At 42.4% G+C, this 20873-nt stretch overlaps 1 protein-coding gene across 7 annotated transcripts in view; it reads right to left on the reverse strand.

Annotated features, from left to right (window-relative positions):
- cdk6 (cyclin dependent kinase 6) overlaps positions 1-20663 on the reverse strand; it is a 93083-nt gene extending 72420 nt beyond the window's left edge. The window contains exons 1-3 of one of the 7 annotated variants that reach the window (XM_072283127.1): positions 20527-20663; positions 19306-19471; positions 15910-16205 (exon numbers count right to left, since the gene is read on the reverse strand). In XM_072283127.1, coding sequence (XP_072139228.1) covers positions 15910-16139 — 230 coding nt within the window. In that variant the 5' untranslated portion in view covers positions 16140-16205; positions 19306-19471; positions 20527-20663. Of the gene's footprint in view, positions 1-15909; positions 16206-16361; positions 16570-17171; positions 17361-17710; positions 17764-18000; positions 18085-18131; positions 18297-19305; positions 19472-20526 lie in introns of those variants that run through there. The other 6 variants (XM_072283131.1, XM_072283126.1, XM_072283130.1 and 3 more) reach the window with 6 other exon arrangements.
- Positions 20664-20873: the final 210 nt, after the last annotated feature.

Raw genomic sequence — 20873 nt, forward strand, 5'->3', positions numbered from 1 at the left:
AATGTAAAATAGAATTAGAAGACAAGTTTATGACGGAGAGCCCAGCAGATATTGCTGATAGGGCAAATGATGACATGTCCTAAATTAGCGATGAGATAAGATGCACCAATGAACTTGTGGGTGGAGCATAGTGCTTTTTGAAATTGAATGTGTCTAATCAGTCTGCAGTCCTTCTGCAGAATCCCTGCTTCTTCAACACCACATCTTTATATCGTCTGCCCACTTGGACACAAAGCTATAACTTCTGTCATCCAAATCGTTAACATGTAATGTGAAAAAAGAAGGGCTTCCAACACTAACTCCTGTGTAAGATCACTTCTGCCAGCCAACCAGAAAAAGTCCACTGGCCAATCAGCCATTTTTTTATCCATGCTGGTATCTTTCCCATTATACCATGGGTTTTTATCTTGTTAAGCTAAGCAGCCTCATGTGCAGCACCTTGTCGAAGGCTTTCTGAAAATCTAAATACACAATACCCAGACTCTCAACGCACATCAAAGTTGCTGGTGAACGCAGCAGGTCAGGCAGCATCTCTAGGAAGAGGTACAGTCGATGTTTTGGGCCAAAACATCGTCAGGACTAACTGAAGGAAGAGCTAGTAAAACTCTCCTTTGTTTATCCTACCTGTAATTTCCTCAAAGAATCCCAACAGATTTATCAGGCAAAGTTTCTCCTTAAGGAAACCATGCTGACTTTACTTCATCATATGCTTTTCTGCCTTGAAGAGGAAATGATACCTGCCATTTTCCAGCCCTCAGGAACCACCCCAGAATCTATTGATTCTTGAAAGGTCATTACTAATGCCTCCATATTTTCTACAGCCACCTCTTTCAGAAATCTGGGATGCATTACACCTGCTCCAGGTGACTTATCTACTTTCAGACATTTCAGCTTCCCAATGGTCCCCTAGTATGATATGGTGGACAGTAAAGATAATGTTTATGCTTTATGAGAGAAAGAAAAGCTATAGCTGTCCCCTGGAACTTACAGAAGATTTACATCCCCCTTCCTTTTGGTGAAAATGGTGTAAATGAAATCTGTTACTGGTCAACCTTACACAGCAGATGTGGCACGCGCTTGGCATCTCAGCTAAAATTTCCTATAGAATTGTAGAAGTTAAACATTACTAAAATATTTTGTTAGATAATCAGTTAAAAAATAGGAAGGAGGTGGAAGCTTTAGAGAAGGTGCAGAGATTTACCAGGGCGCCTGCAGACAGTATCTTGTAAGGATAGGCTGAGTGAGCTAGGACTTTTCTCTGAGCGAAGGAGGATGACAGCTGACTTAACAGAGGAGTACGAGATGATAAGAGGCATAGATTGAGTGGAGGACAGCACAGATTTTTTCCCAGGGCAGATATGGTTAATAATGGAGGGGATAACTTTAAGATGATTGGAGGAAAGTTGGGGGATGTCAAAGTTAAGTTTTTTTTATATAGAGTGCAGGGTGCTTGGAATGCTCAGCCAGGCATGATGGCACAGGCAGATATATTAGAAACTTTGAAGAGACTCTTAGATGGGCACATGGATGAGGTGTTCAGAATACTCAGTGGATGACTACTGATCACAGAGCGTGAGGAGAAAGGGTGGAAGTCACAGCTGAAATTGAGTACACAAGGAAACGATTCTCAGAAGTTGACTCTAACGTAAAGACATTGCAGTAAGCTGTCCATCTGACTTGGCAGAAGCAACCGTTTGGAAAATTCCTATTTTTATTTTGTAAAACACTTGGCTAAATAATGAAATGAAGGAAGTGAGAAATCACTGGGTGTGTAGCAATGCAAACTGTTGTTAGAGACCAGTTCAATATTCTATTAAATATAAAATAGAATTGGCATTGGTTCATTATTGTCACCTGTACCGAGGTACACTGAAAAGCTTGTCTTGCATTCTGTTCATACAGAGCAGATCATTACGCAGTGCATTGAGGTAGAACAAGGTAAAACAATGACAGTGCTGAGTGAAGTGTAACAGTGCAGTGCAGGTAGACAATAATGCACAAAGATTTCCCAGCAGTGTGGAGGTACAGAGGAACCTTGGAGTTCATGTCCATTTGCAGCATCATCAACCTTGGAAATACCAGTTACTCAAACTGGTACACTGGGAAAAGATCACTAGTCATTTTAGCCCCATACTTAACACTACCAAATGACAAACCCTTAGCCCATAAATCAGAAACCCTCAATAAAACTATAATTTCATCAAACAGAACAGATCCCTTAAATATTTACCATTTTCAGTTTCTGCTGACATTAATAATGAACTGAGAGGATATATACACATCTACCATTCACATACCACAAGATTGACAAATTCATTTCCATCACAACTCACTTCTGCTTCCTATGGAACGGACATCACCATGAATTCTGCATTAAGGTCTTCAGTCCCATCAGTATCAGTTATTGCTCTGACTGCATACAATGTACATCTAACTGAGATCACAATAAACTATTTTCAGAACCTGACAGATGGCACTATGATTGGACCCTACAAGGCTGAGTTTCATCTATAAGGCAGAGTAATGGCACTTTCTACAGACCACAGCTATCTGGTCCAAGGATAATGGAATCAATTGGGACCAATATTCAACAAATTACCTAGAGTAAAGCACCGATCAAAAATTTAAATAGTTCTGTCAAACCGCACAAAAACCAATGGCTGAGACATTTAAACAGTGTTTCTGGCCCAGTTTCTAAGAGTTCATATCAAGGTTCATAGAAAATGACAATCTGTCTATTTGTTGTCAAAATCAGGGAGAACCGTTGCTGCAATATTCTGTCCAGCTGAACAGTTTCAAAAACTAAATTTGCAGACGGTTAGTTTGAGTTGTCGTGCTCCATAATTCTGTTAATCAGATCGCACGATTCTACAAATACACTTTCTTAGGAGTGATTGCTCAGAGTTTTCAGTAAAGCATACTGGTGAGATAGATTCATCAGATGAGATTTGCACGCAATGCTAACGTGCATTGGTATAGTGACTTAAATGTGAAACAGTTACCCTTCACAACCTCAGAACACCACACCCAATAAATTGCCTTTGAAGCACAGTCATTGTAGTCATGTGGCGAAATGGTGTCAATTTGAACACAGCCAGGTCCCCACAAATGGTGAAGGGGGGGGATAACCCAGCTACCTGTTTTGATAATGAAACCTGTGGCACAATTCTAAAACAATAAAACGTCTCCAACGACTTCATCATGTAAAACAAAACTGAAAACAAAGTGTTAGCGAAATATGCAAGGAACCAAAAGTGTGGAGAAACAGACAGGGTTTTCTGTAGGTTTTAATAAAAGCCAACTGTAATTTCAAATTGTGGGCCATGACAGCTGCCAGGAACTGGGTCAAAGTTCTACACAGTGCCACCTTATTAGGTACACCTGTACACATGCTCGTTAATCTAAATTTCTAGTCAGCCAATCATGTGGCAGTAAATCAATGCATAAAAGCAAGCAGACATGGTCCAGCTGTTGTTCAGATCAAACATCAGAATGTGGAACAAATGTGATCGAAGTGACCTAACCGTAGAATGATCACTGGTTCCAGATGGGGTGGTTTGAGTATCTCAAACTGCTCATCTCCTGCGATTTGCGCACAACAGTGTCTAGAGTTTACGAAGAATAGTTAGAGAAAGATCTAGTTTTTTGTTTTCCACGCCATTCATAAAACATCCATATCCAGTGGTATCAGGACAACCAGGAGACTGTTGGTCATTGCCTCTGACTTTGCAGACATGGTTTGGGAAGAAAAGCTCATTCGGCTCTGTACAGTCAATGGAGGCGGTGCGGGATGGTGTTGGCAGGACAATGCAACCCCTCATCTTATTATTTATTTAGAATAAATAAATAATCATGGTAACAGGCTCCTTGACCCAGAGACCCCGCAACATCCAATTACACCGAGATGACCAATAATCTACTAACCCCTACATCTTTGGAATGTCCAAAGAAAACCCACACGGGCACCGGGGGGAGTATACAGTCAGCAGCAGGAACTGAACCTGGACTGCTGGTAATGAGTAACTTTACTCTAACCACTAAACTACCAATCACACACATATACATTGCATAGGGGCTTTGATGTTTGATGCTTTTTCCATGTCGGTTCCATGGCTCTTCTTGTTTCATGGCTGTCTGTGGGGAAGATGAAACTCAGAGCTGTATACCGCATACATACTTCGATAAATAAATGTACCTTGGACTTTGGTTCACCGCAATATTTCTCAGGTGTTTGAAAAACATATTTTGTTATCTTCCAATTTCACCTGATCTCAGGCAAGATGCTTTACGCATTTCAAACTACACCAGGTAGATATCCAGTGAATTCTATTGAAAACTGTCCACATTCCAAAGATGGAAGAAATATTTGATCAGGTTAACTGATCAAATGGAGACAAGGGTCTTCAATTTCCCTTCAACAATTATCAACGTCACCATCAAACTCAAATGTTATGGCAGAAATAGCAAACCATTGAAGTCCAAAGGGTTCTCTATCCTCAGAAATTTTTAAGGAGGGTACAGACAGATTGGAGTGAGTATACTTTCCATGAATATTATTCTACAACATGGAAGATGAGTGAACAATATTAAGATGCGTGAAATTAGAAAAGCAGTCTAAAGGGATAGTATCTTATCAGAGTGATTAGGAATAGATAGTGGTTTCACACAAGGTCCACTTCTGATGTCTGTTTGCTGTGTTCAGATGTACATATGAAGGATGTGAAGCTCAAGCTAACAAATGATATCATCGCATAAGATGAAAGTAATTCCGTGGAAGAAGAAAGGAAGCTCAAAGTGATATTGCTGATTTTGTTAATCCGCTATTTCTCTTCAGCAATTATCAACGTCACCATCACACTCAGTTCATATTCTATGTTATGGCAGAAATAGCAAACCATTGAAGTCCAAAGGGTTCCCTATCCTCAACAGAAATTTTTAAGGAGGGTACAGATAGATTGGAGTGAGTATACTTTCCATGAATATTATTCTACAACATGGAAGATGAATGAACAATATTAAGATGCATGAAATTAGAAAAGCAGTTTAAAGGGATAGTATTTTATCAGGGTGATTAGGAGTAGATTGTGGTTTCACAGAAGGTCCACTTCTGATGTCTGTTTGCCGTGTTCAGATGTACATATGAAGGATGTGAAGCTCAAGCTGACAGATGATATCATTGCATAAGAAAGAGAGAGAAAGAAATTGCCTTTAAACTCACAAGAGAGCAAGAGAGCTGTTGATGTTTCTGTAGAAGCCAATTTCTTTTTTATGAGGTCGAGCTGCTAGCTCGACGCTCAACACAGCACAGATGGAAAGCATGCACGGGAGCCGGCTGGATTCGAACTCGGGACCTTCCGCCTCAAAGTCCAGCGCTGAAGCCACTACACCACCAGCTGGCCATATCATCGCATAAGATGCAAGTAATTCCGTGGAAGAAGAAAGGAAGCTCAAAGTGATATTGCTAATTTTGTTAATCCGCTATCAAATAGCAAATGGAATCTAACGTCAATATGAAGGAGGAACATTTTTAGTCTAAAAGAACAACAAAAGTTGTCGTGGTTATCCCTCGAGGTCAAGGTGATGGTCTTCGTTCCGTTGATCTCACGTGGCTTATGAGTCCAATCTTGGCTTTGAAAGTTCTTCCACATTCAGGACAGGTAGTTCCAGATGGCAATCGGGCTTTGGTTGTGCCACCTCTTATTCCATTTTCTTCTCTTTTCTTCTAATTCTGCACATCTGTTGGCTTCGAAAGTTCCTTCTTGGCATTGGTTTCCCAATTGTTGATGTCAATGTTATATTCCTTCATGTTGGCTTATAAGACGTCTTTGAATCTCTTCTGTTGTCCACCTCTTTTACGTTTGCCTTCTTTAAGCTGGGAGTAGATTTGTTTCAGCAGACATTAGTCTTTCATCCGAACAACATGCCCGCTCCATCTTAGTTGGTTCTTGATGATGTACGCGTCAATGCTTGTTGTTTTTGCTTCATTTAGCACACTGACGTTGGCTCTTCCATCTTCCCAGCTGATATTTAAGATGTTTCGAAGACAGCGTTGATGGAACTTTTCAAGTGCCTTCAGATGTCGTCGGTACGTTGTCCAGGTTTCTGATGCATACAGGAGCGTTGGGATTACCACTGCTTTGTACACTAACATTTTGGTGTCTGTTCGGATGTGACGATCATGAAAGACTCTTGTTTGGAGACATCCAAAAGCTGTTCCAGCGCACTTAAGATGATGTTGGATCTCGTTATTAAGGTCAACATTGGAGGAGAGGTGACTTCCAAGATATGGAAAGTCGTCCATGTTTTCCAGGGTAGTTTCGCAAAGTTGAATTGATGGTTCTATCCAATTTGTCTCAGTTGGTAGATGATCTGAGTTTTCTTGGAATTGATGGTAAGTCCAAGTTTCGTGTATGCATGGTTGAAGGCAGTCAGAATCTGTTGTAGGTGGTTTTCTGAGAGAGCTGCAACACTGTTGTCATCTGCGTATTGGAACTCGATGAGGGAACTCGTGGATGTCTTGTTTTTGGGCTTGAGATGGGCAAGATTGAAAAGTCTGCCATCTGTTCTGTAGACAATTTCGATTCCTGGGGGTAGGTTGTCCTTGATGATGTGGATGATTGTCGCAATGAAGATGGTGAACAGAGTTGGGGCAATCACACATCCCTGTTTAACTCCTGATATAACTTGAAAAGGCTCACAGTTACTGTTGCTGACCATGACCCTGGCAAGCATGCCATCGTGGAGGAGTCTCAGGATTCGAATGTACTTTTCAGGGCATCCATAGGTGGATAGGACATCCCATAGGAGTTCCCTTGATACCAAGTCAAAGGCTTTGGTGAGGTCGATGGATGCCATATACAAAGGTTGAAGTTGTTCACAACATTTTTCTTGTAGTTGTCGCATTGTGAGGATCATGTCGATTGCTCCACGTGATAGTCTAAAATCGGCTTGTGTCCCTGAAGGAGCTTCTCAGCTAAAGGTTTGAGCCAGTTGTTCATGATGCGGGTGAGGATCTTTCCTGCTGTTGCTAGCAGGGAAATTCCACGATAGTTTCCACATTCAGATCGATCGCCTTTCCTTTTGTAGATGGTAATGATTCCTGAGTCTCTAAAGTCTGCTGGTACGTCTTCATTTATCCAGATCTTGATGAGAAGTTCATGCAGGTGGTAATGAAGCGGGCTACCTCCAATTTTGTAGACCTCGGCTGGTATTCCAACGAGTCCAGCGGCCTTGTTGTTTTTCAAGGTTTTGATGGCTTCTTTGACTTCTTCAAGTGTTGGTATTTTGCTTAGGGAGTCGTCAACGGGCTGCTTTGGAATGTTGTTAATCACATTCCTGTCAAATGAGACGGTTTGATTTAGCTGATCTTCAAAGTGCTCCCTCCATCTAGAATTGATGTCAGCATTGCTCTTCAGGATGGTTGAACCATCTTTGCTTTTGAGAGGGGCTTGATCGTGAGTGGATGGGTCAAAAATAGCTTTAGTTGCCTTGAAAAAGCCTCCAGTGTCGTTGGTGTCTGCTAGTTGCTAGTTCTAACCAATTCAAATCTCTCCTTGTACTGTAGTTCAGGTGCTCCAGACCCTGTACTCCTTCAACCTTCACACTACATCTTCACTGAGCAAAACTGCACACAATACTCCAAATTTGTCCTCACCATTGACTAACACATCATTAACATAACATCCCATCTCCTGTACTCTTTCTTTACAACCCTATCTACCTGTGATGCCACTTTCAATGAATTATGTACCTGTATCCCAAATCCTGCATCAACTCCTTAGCCACATATTAAACTGTATAATCTTCCTATCTCTGACCTTACTGGCATTTGGCATGGGTAGCAATCCTGAGATCACAACCCAGGAGGTTCTAACTTAGCAACTAACTCCCTGAACTCACTTTGTAGGATCTTACCACCCATCCGTTGGTACTGATGTGGACCACGACCTCTGGCTGCTCACCCTCACACTGTGGACTTGATCCAAGATGTCTTTGACCCTGGTGGCCAGGAGGCAACAAACCATCTTGCAATCTTATTGTTGTCCACAGAACCTCTTGCCTGTTCCCTCAATTATGAAACTCCCCCATCACTGGAGCTCTCCTCTTCTTCCCCTTCTCTTCTGAGCCACAGATCCAGACTCATTTCCTTAGAAATGCCCACTGCAGCTTTTCCATGGTAGGTCGTCCCAGCCAACAGTTTCCAAAGTTGTATTCTTATTATCGAGGGGAACAGCCACTGGGGCACTCTGTACTGACTGACTGACTGACTGCCAATTTCCTTACTCTCCCTTGACAGTCACCCAGATAGCTGCTTCCTTTCTTTCTTTATTCATCTTTTATTGATTTAAAAGAAATATAAATACAAACAAGAGGATTATCTCAAATATATCTATCAATAACAATATAAACTGAGATTGAGATAGCCATTATCAAAACCACATAGTGTTAAGCTGGTATATAATATATAATAAAAAAGAAAACAGCAATTCTCCTCTTATCAGTTCATGAAAAGGAAAGAAAAAACTTTGAATTTGAAATGAAGAAAAAAAACCCCACTACACTATACAATAAAAGAGAAACAAAAAAAAGGGACTGGGCAGTCCGTTCTGAGGATATGACCAAAATAAAGAAAGACTTTCTGATCAAATCTAAAACTTAAAAAAAATTGGAAGAGTAATAAATCAAGTCAAATGAAAATATTGAATAAAAGGCCGCCAGATTTGCTCAAATTTAAAGGATGTATCAAATGTCCGACTTCTTATTTTCTCTAAACTTAAACAGGACATAGTGAAGGAAAGCCAATAGCCAAAGACCATAGGTGGATTATAATCCTTCCACTTCAATAAAATGGCTCTCCTAGCCAATAAAGTCAAAAGGGCTATCATACGTTGAGTGGAAACAGGAATGTTTCCTGCTTCCGATGGGATAATCCCAAAAATTGCTGTAAGCAAATTAGGTTCTAGATCCAGATCCAAGACTTTTGATAGCATTTTAAAAACATCTCTCCAAAAGTTATCTAGCTTTATACAAGACCAATACATATGAGTTAAAGTGGCCAGCTCAGTATTACATCTGTCACAAATAGGATTGCAGGTAACTGCTTCCTGTCACTTATGGGTGACTACCTCCCTACAGTTCCCATCTATCACCCCTTTATTCTCCCGTATGAGCATAACGTCATTGAGCTGCAGCTCCAGTTCCTTAACTGGAGCACTTAGTGATGGTGTAGTTATCAGGGTCACTGAAGATCTCCCAAAGTTCCCATATCTCACACAAGAAACACACCACTAACTCTCTCCTGATGAAACTTGCAGGCCTGCAAGATGTCACTCTCTCACTCAGTACTTCAAAACATCCTCAGATTTTGCTGGTCATTAATGCAAACGACGGAATTCACTGTATGTTATGAACAAATAAAGGTGAACTTTAATATTTAGAGGTGGGATTCAATGTATAATGAATAATTATTTAATTAATTGTTATTAATTATAATGATTTAAATATATTCCTGCATAGTATACTACTTAAATAATTTAAATACATTCATAAGCTCACCCGCAGTGCTCAAGAATTGTTTAAGATGTGAATTTGTTCTGAATATGTTTAAATTACTGCTTTACATTGGTTGTAATGCAAGTTGAGTCAGCTACATATGCGAAATTTAATAGCTCAATGAAACGAGGCTAAAGTTTGTATTTTGACCAGTGTAAACCATGTGCAATGACTTGTATTCTGTGTAACTGTGCTGAAACCAGTCACGAAACACAGAACAAAACAATGTTAGAAGGGGAATGAATATATCATCATCAGTGATCACTCGTAGTCGAGTATGATTCCTCTCCTGGTGGTTGACCTGGTCACTTGCGGTCACTCCTATTGGAATGCTGGCAGGTGAGGTGGTGGGGGATGGAGCTGGTTGGGCCTTTCCCAGTCTTTCCTTACGTTGAAGACACTTAATCTTCGCGGCACAGTGCAGGTGTTCTTCGAGCTGTGCAGCCCCCTCATCGACAGTCCTTCTCCAGTTTTCCCTAACCTGTGCTCATTTCTCCCATCCATTCAGGTTGATGTGGCATTTCCTCAGGTGGGTATACCTGAGGGGTATACATATTATAGGGTGTTAGGGTGGAGATACATCTCCACCAAAGCAGGTGTAAGGCACTCCTTCCCTCTACCAGCCTGCAGGTCACCCTTGGGCAAGATGGAGCACCTGCTTAGCCCTCCCCCACCGATCAGGGTCACGTGAAGCCATGGAACCAGCTGGTGGATGTACGACAGGTGTCCCCTGCTATTCGAATGTTCACTTTACGAAACCTCACTGTTACGAGAGACCTACATTAGTTCCCTGTTTTCGCTAACAGGAGGTGTTTTCACTGTCACGAAAAAAAGCAGCGCGCGCCCCGAGCAGCCGCTCTCCCCGGGATTCGGCACTGCATTCTTGCCGGCATTGCTTAAACACATGCCTGTGAGTATCCGTTAGCAAGATGAGTTCTAAGGTACTGTATCGGAAAAGCCTAAAAGAGCTCGTAGGGGTGTTATACTTAGCGTAAAACTAGACATAATTAAGCGTTTCAATTGTGGTGAACGAAGTAAGGACAAAGTGAGTTTGGCTTGTGGAAGTTGTCCCTGCTTTTACTATATGTTACTGTTATTTTAGGTTTTATGTGTTATTTGGCATGATTTGGTAGGTTATTTTTGGGTCTGTGAACGCTCACAAATTTTTTCCATATAAATAAATGGTAATTGCTTCTTCGCTTTACGACCTTCCGGCTTACGAACCGTTTCATAGGAACGCTCTACCTTCGGATGGCGGGGGAAACCTGTATATCACAAACCCTCGCATCCACGACCTGGTGCATATACCAAGTCCTGGTCACGTGACCACAGAAGCCAGTCTGGTGAAGGCATTGCCCAGAAGACAATCATGGCAAAGCACTTTTGTAGAAAAAATTGCCAAGAACAAATGAGACAATGTTTCCCTACGTCATACAACATGGCAAAAACAAACAAATGATATATATTACAAATCGCGTGGCACTCTTTTCATTGGCACGTTTCTGTTAGCTCACGAGGCTTAATACTAGGCTTTATTAACAGATAATTTCATATTTAAGATTTAGATACTTGTGGCTATCAAGATAATTTGATATATACAACAAAAACAGATTCTTGCAATGTTGCAGGTGTTTCTTAAGGATTATTTTGCTTTCTTTTTGCACTACTATTTAATAATTTTATATATCCTTATTGTAATATAGCTTTTGAAAAATTATATTATTTATTGCAAAGCACTTGCTGCCACTACAAACTATGTCAATCTTATTAAACCTATGTTTTTTAAATGTAGGAATGTGATCCCTTTTCAGATCAAGTCACCAAAAATTAAATGAGGAATCTGGATTCACAGACCTTCCACAAATTTCTAGCTATAAAATTAACAAGAATTGAGTTCTTCTGCTAATGATAAAATTCAATTCTAGATTGAAATTTCAGTCACAAAAATTATATTCTTATCAGATGGCTAAAAATGACATTTTCTACCATAAGTTCTTTGCAGATTTAATAAGCAAAGAGTTCTTGGTTATCTGGAATAGATTTTGAATAAATCAAGGCCTGAGCTCACAGTAATTCATGGATGAAGTCACTAATGTGACCCTGACATGCACATTGAAATATATCTAGTTTATGACAATCGACCAGGGTCAAGTACACTTGTGCATGTATTTAATGCTTCTGTAATTTTATTTTTATCATCTTATAATTACTGCAGTTCTCTAAAACACCTTTTTGACTGCCCCTCTTGTTTTTATCACTGCCTTTCAAATGTCTCCCAAGCACTTTTTTGTTTTTCTGTAATTCACTTTTCAATCATACCACACACTGCTGTCCTGTTTTTACTCAGTCTGCCTCTTATCACCACCGGGTAGCTCATGTCATGTTGCTGTTTGGCCGTTATCACCCCCATGTACGAAGATTAAGACTATCATTATTTGTTACATGTACATGCAGCGAAATGCATCAAATCATCAAGGATTGCGCTGGACAGTCCGCAAGCGTCACCATGCTTCTACCGTCAATATCGCACGCCCACAACCCTCCAACCTTCGCCCACATGGCTTTGGAATACGAGGAGACCAAAAAAGCTCCCAGAGGAAATCCATGCGGTCGTGCAGAGAACCTACAAACTCCTGACAGCCAGCGGCCGGAATTAAACCCTGATCACAGGCACTGTTACATGTGACACTAACTGCTATGCCCGTGTGATACGACTCCCCATATGTATTAATGCACTCGCTTGCTGCATCTTCCATTCTTTTCAAGTCTCTCTGACACACATTTCAGCCCACTCCTGTCTCTGCAAATCCTCAGTCATTCAATTCTGGCTTGCTGTGCCCTCTACACACCAACAGTGATGACCATTACAAAACAGTCCCTCTGTAAACCTCCTAATCCATCACTGCAGTTTATAGATTACTATGACTGTATCATATCCTGACAGTAATTTCCCTTCTGTACAACACTCCTGTACCTAGCATCACTTTATGGGTGTACAATCCATGTAAAGGAGAACAAAATAATTGTAACTCCAGGTCCAATGCAGCTCAAAGACCATGATAATATAATTTTAAAAAACACAATAAATACAAATATACAAGATAGCTTATATATTGATTGTATGTCCATAAAGTGAAGTTAGGCACAGGAGTGTCTGTACATAAGGTAACTAACAGGAAATGACAAAGTAGTGGTGGTTGAGGGTGTGGAGGGGTAGGGTAGTGGTTGGGATGTTGATCAACCGTATTGTTTGGGGAAAGTGACTGTGTTTAGGTCTGGTAGATCTGGTGTGAATGCAAAGTAGCCTTCTCCCTGATGGGAGTGGGACAAACAGTCCATGAGCAGGGTGGCTGGGATCCTTCAGGATGTTACTGGCCTTTTTCCAGCACCCTTCTGTCTTCGATCGAAGGTAGGCTGGTGCCAGTGACGTGTTGGGCAGTTTTGACGACCTGTTGTGGACTCTTCTTAGATGATGGGTCTTGGCCCAAAACATCAACTGATTTTTCCCCTCGGGATGCGACCTGACTTGCGAAGTTCCTCCATTATTTTACCTGTGTATCAAGTCCTGATGAAGCTTGTTAACATTTATTTTGGATGCACAGGTAGACAAGTGTGGTATTTTGGAAATTCAGTCCAGGACAGACACAGATCTGTATTCCATGAAGCTTGCTGATGCCTTGAGGTTTTTGTCAGACGGTGGGCAGTTTCTCGGCCCCTTATGCACAAAAATCACTAGAGGAACTCAGCAGGTAAGGCAGTATCTATGGATGATTCAGGCCAAGACCCTTCATCAAGTCCGTGGTGTAACCATCACTCATGTACTGAAGTACACGTTTTAATATTTATGAGTTAATAAATCAGATTAAAGATGGTGATTGCCCATGTCATACCACACTACACATGATGATGCTGAAATGAATATATAAGGTGTGACTGTCTAACTAAGGGGAACTAAGATATTATAAATGTTCAGGAATTAACTTCTGCTTTAGAAATGCAAAAGTCAAATCTGAAAACTGCAGAACCATCAGTATTCAGCGTTAATTTGTGGGTTTTTAGGAGAAATAACAAAAAAGTTTGAGAAAGGAAGTATGCTTCGAAACTCACCCAGAATAAAATGATGACTAGGACAGGACTGGCAGGGGATATGACATTTGCAATGAAATGAGACATGACATAAAGCCATTTAATACGAAGAATAAGATGGTTTTACTCACTGGCCTGCCCCAAAGAGATTTATCTGCCACCAATGTTGGTAACTCACATTACTACGAGAAATTCAAAACTTCCATTCTACAAGGTGGTTTACGCAATCAAATTAAAATCCAAACGCGCATTCAAAAGGTAAGACTATTCTGCAGCTGTATGCAAATTACACGATTAAATCAACGCCCAACGAAGCTCTCCCGTACAGTAAAAATCAAAGGGAAAAAGATCGGTTCACAGTCATCCGTGAATACGCACCATGTTTCCAATAAAAGGCTTGTGAAAAAGTACACTCATCTAAAATTAGGTCTTTGGGGAATTTCCCTGAATTGCTTTATCAACCTTAAGTAATTGGAAGGCTGCGGGTCTCTAGATTTGCGTATGTTTTCTTTGCGAGCGCCGCTGTGCGCGATTCAATGCTGCCCGGGTCTCGACGCAGCGTGTCGGTAAACCAGTTATCACCCTCAACCACCAGGCTCTTGAACCAGAGAGGATAACTGCACTCACTAAACTATGCCTCCCACCCACTGGCGCACTTTCAAGAACTCTTCATCTCAGGTTCCCGATATTTATCGCGTATTTATTTTGTATTATTTCTTTTTTTCTCTTTTGTATAAGCAGTTCGTTGTCTTTTGCACATTGGTTGTTTGCCCGGCCTGTTGGGGGCGGTCTTTCATTGATTCTGTCATGTTTCTTGTATTTACAGTGAATACCCACCAGAAAATGAATCTCGCGGTTATACATGGTTACATATGTGTACTTTAATAAAATTACTTTTAATTTTGAGAGGAGCTGATAGAAGCGCGGACGCCGCAGGGGCAACCGAGGCAAAGCGGACGTGAAAGGGAGAAGTGATGCGAACCCGCTCAATACAAAGGGGCGACCCCGAAGGCCCAGACTTTCCAAATGTCGCTTTAAAGCCGGTAGTCGCGGTCGGCCCCGTCCCACCATGCTGTCCCATGGCGGCCTCAGGCCCGCGGGGCCGCTCTGCGGACGAGCGACTCTCTTTCGACCCTTGGAAACTCCGCTAGCAGTTTCGCCTAATTTGCACAAAACTTTTCTCCGTGTCACCAGATCCGTTTCACGTTTCGGGGGCACTCGCCCCCGCTCAAGCGGCGCGGGCGGGGATTTATAAAATGGGGATCTTTTTTCTTAGATGTTGGGAGGTGCATAGACTGTGATGATAAACGTAATCGAAAAGGCACCAGCTAGATTAAACTATACGCTTATATCCCAAAATAAACAGACCAGAAAATATAGAACAATTAGGACTGTCGGTCCTTGGAGTCTGCTCTTCAGCTTCTCAATCCCATTATCCTGCCTTGCCCCATAACCTCTGATACCCTAACAGCCGTCTGTGGCAATGAATTCCACACATTCACCACCCTCTGGTCCTAGACTCCCCCAACGATTGGGAACATCCTCTCCACGTCCACTTTGTCTAGGCCTTTCAATATTGGATAAGTTTTCAATGAGATCCCCCCGTTAATCTTCAAATCTACAGTGAATAAAGACCCAGAGTCATCAAATGCTCCTCATACATTAACCCTTTATCTCTACGCAAACTCTTTAACGGGGAATTAGCTGGTGGGTTTGCAAATTAAACAGAAAAACTTATTTGGTGTTGAGGGAAAACCCTTCTACACGACAGTATGGTGATGTGTTATCGTTCCGGGCTTAACCTGGATACCCTGAACTAATGCTTTAAAATGAAACAAAATAATTCGCTGGACGAGGAAGAGCGTACTCGTACGCTTCCTACGTTTTTTGGTGCTGTCAGTCAGTACCGAGTGCCGCCTGCCGCGGAGGAAGTGCCGTGTTTCCGGGGACATCGTCCGCTGAAGGGGTTTCGCACCTGACGGTCCCGCTCCAGACACCCGCTGTCCCACTAAACTGACAAACTTTCAAATCTCCGTTTGGCCTTTAGCTATAATCCTATCTAACTGAAACATAGTTGTCTCCCAGTCGCCTACAGACTGTAAATTCAAACCAACAATGGGGGCATTTTGTTAGTAACCTCCATTCCCGGGAGGGGGTGACAGACGGGGGTTACCGGCTCGGAAGGTCGTTTCTCCCTGCCCGCCTGCAAGGTTTTTCACATTTGGAGACGGAGCGGTACCCGAGCTCACGGGAGCTGTCCATTTCGCTCACCTGACCACGTTGGGATGTTCAAAGGACTCCAGCTGCCGGAGCACAGCCACCTCACGGATGGTAGAGAGCGGCATCCCCTCCTCCCCAGTCTGCACCCGGACTTTCTTCAGAGCCACGAAGCGACCTTCGTGTTTCCTGTCCCTGGCCTTGTAAACCTTGCCGTACGCTCCCTCCCCGATCTCGGCCACTGGCTCGTAGCGCTCCGAGAAACTGCCCTCCTTGGCGTCCATGGTCCCCCGCTGTCCGACACTCAAGAGACGAGAAACGACCTGGGTGGTTCTTCGGACAGATCACATCTGGATGGGGTGGGGGTGGGGAGGAAACAAGAGACGCGTTAGTAAAGTCCACGGGAGCAGTGCAAAGGAACCCATCGTGGTTGGTCGTTAATGAACGGCTCGCAGTGAAGGAGCAAACAACGCTAAACGTGTTCAGTTGAGGGAACGATGGTCTACCATTGAAAGTTGAGCGGCGTTGTCTGGAAAGTTGAGAGCATCGGCACGGTGAAACACGAACGACCACCAGCCAGCCGGCCCGCGTTCCCTGCGTCCACCCGCCACGGGCGGGATGCTCCGGCTGCCTGCACACAGCTCCGGCCGCACTGGACTGCACCCTTTCGGGGTTTTAAAGCATGCGCACAACGGCCGTCTTCCGCACGTGTTGTAATGAAAATACAGAGCATTCAGCAAGCAGTGAGATCCCTCTGGGGTGGGGGAGGAGGGAGGAGGGAGGGAGATGGTGGGGGGTAAGGAGGGAGCGCGAGAGAGAGAGAGAGAGAAGGTAACGGAGGGTCGGCGTCGGGGAGGCCCCATTCATTGAACACCCGCACTCTTCTCCTGGGTGGTGTGCAAGAGACGAGTAACCACTTCCCCCAGCTTTAGGGCAGAGATTCTCCACATACTCTCGCATCCCACCCACCCGAGCCCTGCTACTAAACTAGCGAGTTCTAACACCACCCAGCCCCGCGGTGTCAGAGGAACACACACCCGGCTGCTTGTAATGCACGGGAAAAAAGGAAGTTCTGGGCGACTGGGACATCTGGGGACGCCGACCGGGACAACTTAAACACCAAAATAAAGCTTACTGTAGCAAGACCGTGCGTGCACACACAGATATGTATGTATGACATATGTTATATGTATAACATATATATATGTGTATAAAACACATACACACAGACATAGAGATACGCAGGCACGCACAGACATATGAAACACATGTACAGAATATTGCATACACACACACATAGATATATAAATACGCACACATTCAAAGCTGCCCGCCGATTAACAAGGTTAAGCTGGAATCTAATGTCCGTTCAAAAGACCAGCCGACAATCAGTCGACCGTGGGCATGTGCCCTCCCCCGTTCGCTCCAGACTGGGCCACACAGGTAGATGCTGAGACTCTACCAAGTGTGAATGAGGACCTGCGGGGTGGTGGTGGGGAGGGGGAGGGGGAAGGGGAGAGGGGCCGGCCCCGGTCCCTGTTGTTAAGAGAAATGAAAACGAGGGGGAAGGAGAGTGCCGAATGTAGGATATGCTTTCTTTCGACCAGTGTGGAGCCTTCCCCACATTTTCCATCCCAGCCTCTTCCTCTTCACTCCCTTCTTTTTTACGCCGCAAAGCTGCCTCCGGCGCACGGGGGGTGGGGGTGGGGGTGGGGGGGAGCAACAGTTGTAATTTTTCTTTCCCACGGCGCCTGAATGTGACCCTCTTCAACAGTTGACACAAGCACAGTTTCCGCATTCCCAACAACAACAAAGGCGAAAGCCGCGGGGCCTTTTCTCTTCCAAAATCACTCACATTTTCCCCGCTCCCGGCCAAACTAGTTTCCTTTCCCACTGTCAAGTTCCAGCAGACGAGAGAAAGAAACCTAAGACTACACAACGGAAGATAAGCTTCCTCCTAGGCACCCCTCCCCCTCCTCTCCCCGCCGCCAACCACCGACACACTTTCTCCGCTTTTTTAATTACTTAAAACTCCGACCTCCGAACCGGCTTCCTGGATCCCGATATGTTAACGGTTTAGCCCAATAAACTATTGAAATAGTTAAATAAGTTATAAACTTGGCAAGGATCCCGCTGGATTCCGACCTTGGTCGTTTTACACGCTCCTAAAGTATAGGAATTCAGTCGATAATGTACTCAGCCTGGGTCGCGATCTTGCGAAATATTTAATCCAACTAACAACCAAAATTAGCACCGGCGGTGAGCGCGTCTCTCACATTCTTTATATTGTTCTTGTCCATCACCAGAAATCCTTCAGCGAGATTTAGTTACTTTGCCCTGGACAGGAATGTGGAAGCGACCAGTTTAAACCCCTCGCAAACGACCGGTAAAAAGAGGATCGGACTAGACCACGCTGACTCTGCCCAAAACAACACGTCCAGACAGCCAGTCGCGAAATACCTCCCTTACCCAGAATACTTAAAAGGGAAGCAGACCACGTTTCTGTATACCAACACTTGCACATGTATTCAAAGTTGGGTGGGTGGAAGTTTGTGCGTTTCTCACCAGCATTCTGATCTTTAGGAGTATTGAGGCCAAATTGATCAGGCGGGGCCGGAGCTTGGGTAAAACATCACTGAATTCCGAAAACAGAAACCATTTTCGTTCCAGGAAACGTGAATTGGTTTGTTTCGAGAGAAAAAAAACTTCAAAGGTTACTTATTCGTGTGTCATGATGATTTATATATATTATATACATGCATATCGTATGTAAATTAGATCCGAAATTCCTTAGGTCTTTCAGTATAGTTGATCAAAATAGCTGCAGGCCGGTGATCAAACTTTTCTGCGCCTCTCTTCTGAAACAATACCTGAACAAGACGGGGTAAGGAGGCTGGAGATTTCTTTTCCGTTAGCCTTAGGTTCAGATCTTCTGCTTCTAGAATTTAACAACAATGTGACGACAGAAGAACCCAGAGTGGAGAATGAAGAGATACAGGTCTGTGCAATTATCTACAAACACAAATGTTCCTCCATGTAGTCACTATGAACATTTAAAATGGGCAGTATCTTTCTTGTGTCTCTTGTTTTATAAGTTTCAGAGAAACTTTGTAAGATCAACCAATTATTATTTCTAAAAGAATGGACAAATCTGTAATAATTGAGTTACTTACAGGATTCAATGTTTTACCAATATAAACTGTGATGTGCATCTCATGAAATAAATGCTGTGGCTATAATCATTTTGTAAAATAGAACATATTGATTTAATAAATATTACCAGCTGAAGAATTAATAAGCACATAGATCAACTACAAAGTTAAACCATTCATCCACTCGTGTCTTAATCAATAAATATATTTCTATATATGTATTCAAAACTTGTAGAAGTTTCAAATGATATTCTCAACAGCAATAAAAATAATTGATATTTGATAAAAAAGAACTAACAATAATAAAGTGTGCACAATTAAAATGTCGACTGTTTATTCATTTCCATTCCAATACTGCCTGATCTGCTGAATCCCTTCAGCATTTTGTATGTGTTGTTCTGGATTTGCAGCATCTGCAGACTCTTGCATTTTCTTCAAGCTTCTGAAATTTCTGATAGATCTTTCTGCAATGTGTTAAAGAATATATTACCATTTTTCAAGGATCAACAGGTTACTCATTGCATAGCTTCTTGATTACTCAGGGTGTCAAAGATTACAGACAGAAGGGGTTGAGAGAGAAAATAGATCAGTTCTGATGGAATGGCAGAGAGCGGACTTGATGGGTCAAATGGTGAATTGTGCTCCTTGTCTTATTGTCTTCAAATAGTCATGATTAAATGTATTGATTCCTTTTTATCTCCACATTACAGTTTGCGCCACATTTTAGGTTTTTTAATGGAGAATCTTAGTTGCTGGACTATTGAAACTGACCTTTCCTCTGCTCTCCTTGCCCCCCTCCCCCAGACAAAAGTGCTGTCTCCATGGCTGGGGCTTATCAATAGGCAAAGAGCAGGGGGCAGTGGCATTTGTAAAAAAACTTCACATCACTGATATTGATGTTGTAGGAGCAAATATACTTTAAATCCAAATTGGTGTGAAGTTATTTCTCACAATAGACCTGAAAGACGACAAAAAGGCAACTTTAAGGGTTGATATTTTAATGCACATCATGATGAAGTTGTCGTTATTTATACAGCATAGAATGGCAAACTGAGATTCAGTTGGTTTAATAATTGATCTGCATAGTTTGCCTAGCATACAGGAATCTACTGATATTGAGGCAATGTTACTTCTTTTCATGAAGAAAACTTTAAATAAACAAGTTCACAGTTAGCTAATAAAATTAAAATTATTTAATTTTACCAGCTAATTGTGAACTTGTTCATTTAAAATTTTCTTCATGAAACATACAGCGTCCATGCCACCATGAAGGTATAACTGTTGTTTAGGAATACAGCAACCACTGTTATACCTTCATCATGATATGTAATGCTTGAAAACATGCAATATGTTCAAATATATTCACTGTACATACTCAATATGGTTGATTTTATTTTAGCAATATGGCATAGAGGAGGCCCTTCTGGTTCTTCGAGCCACACTGCCCCAGCAAGTCCCAACAAACCCAATTAACCCTAACCTAATCACGGGGACAATTTACAATGAACAATTCACCTACCTGATATGCCTTTGGACAGTGGGAAGGAACCGGAGGACTCAGGGAAAACCCTCACATTCCACGGGTTCTGGGTATTTTCAAAACGCAGCATATTATGAAATTGCCATCCATTACAAATATTGCATAATGTATCATCATTGACAGGGGATTAGTTACAGAACAGAAGTTAGAGGGGAAGAACAGATATTTTATTTCTCTGGAAGGCTGTTACAGCCACTCAGTTATTACATTCGCCATTTGGGATGTATTCAGAATCAGGTTTAATATCCCTCGCAAGTGTTGTGAAATTTGTGAACAGTGCTGATAATAAGACTGGGTGGAATAAGCCGTGAAGAGTATATAATGAC

The sequence above is a fragment of the Mobula birostris genome, chromosome 19 (assembly GCF_030028105.1).
Source record: "Mobula birostris isolate sMobBir1 chromosome 19, sMobBir1.hap1, whole genome shotgun sequence".
Taxonomy (NCBI): Eukaryota; Metazoa; Chordata; class Chondrichthyes; order Myliobatiformes; family Myliobatidae; genus Mobula; species Mobula birostris.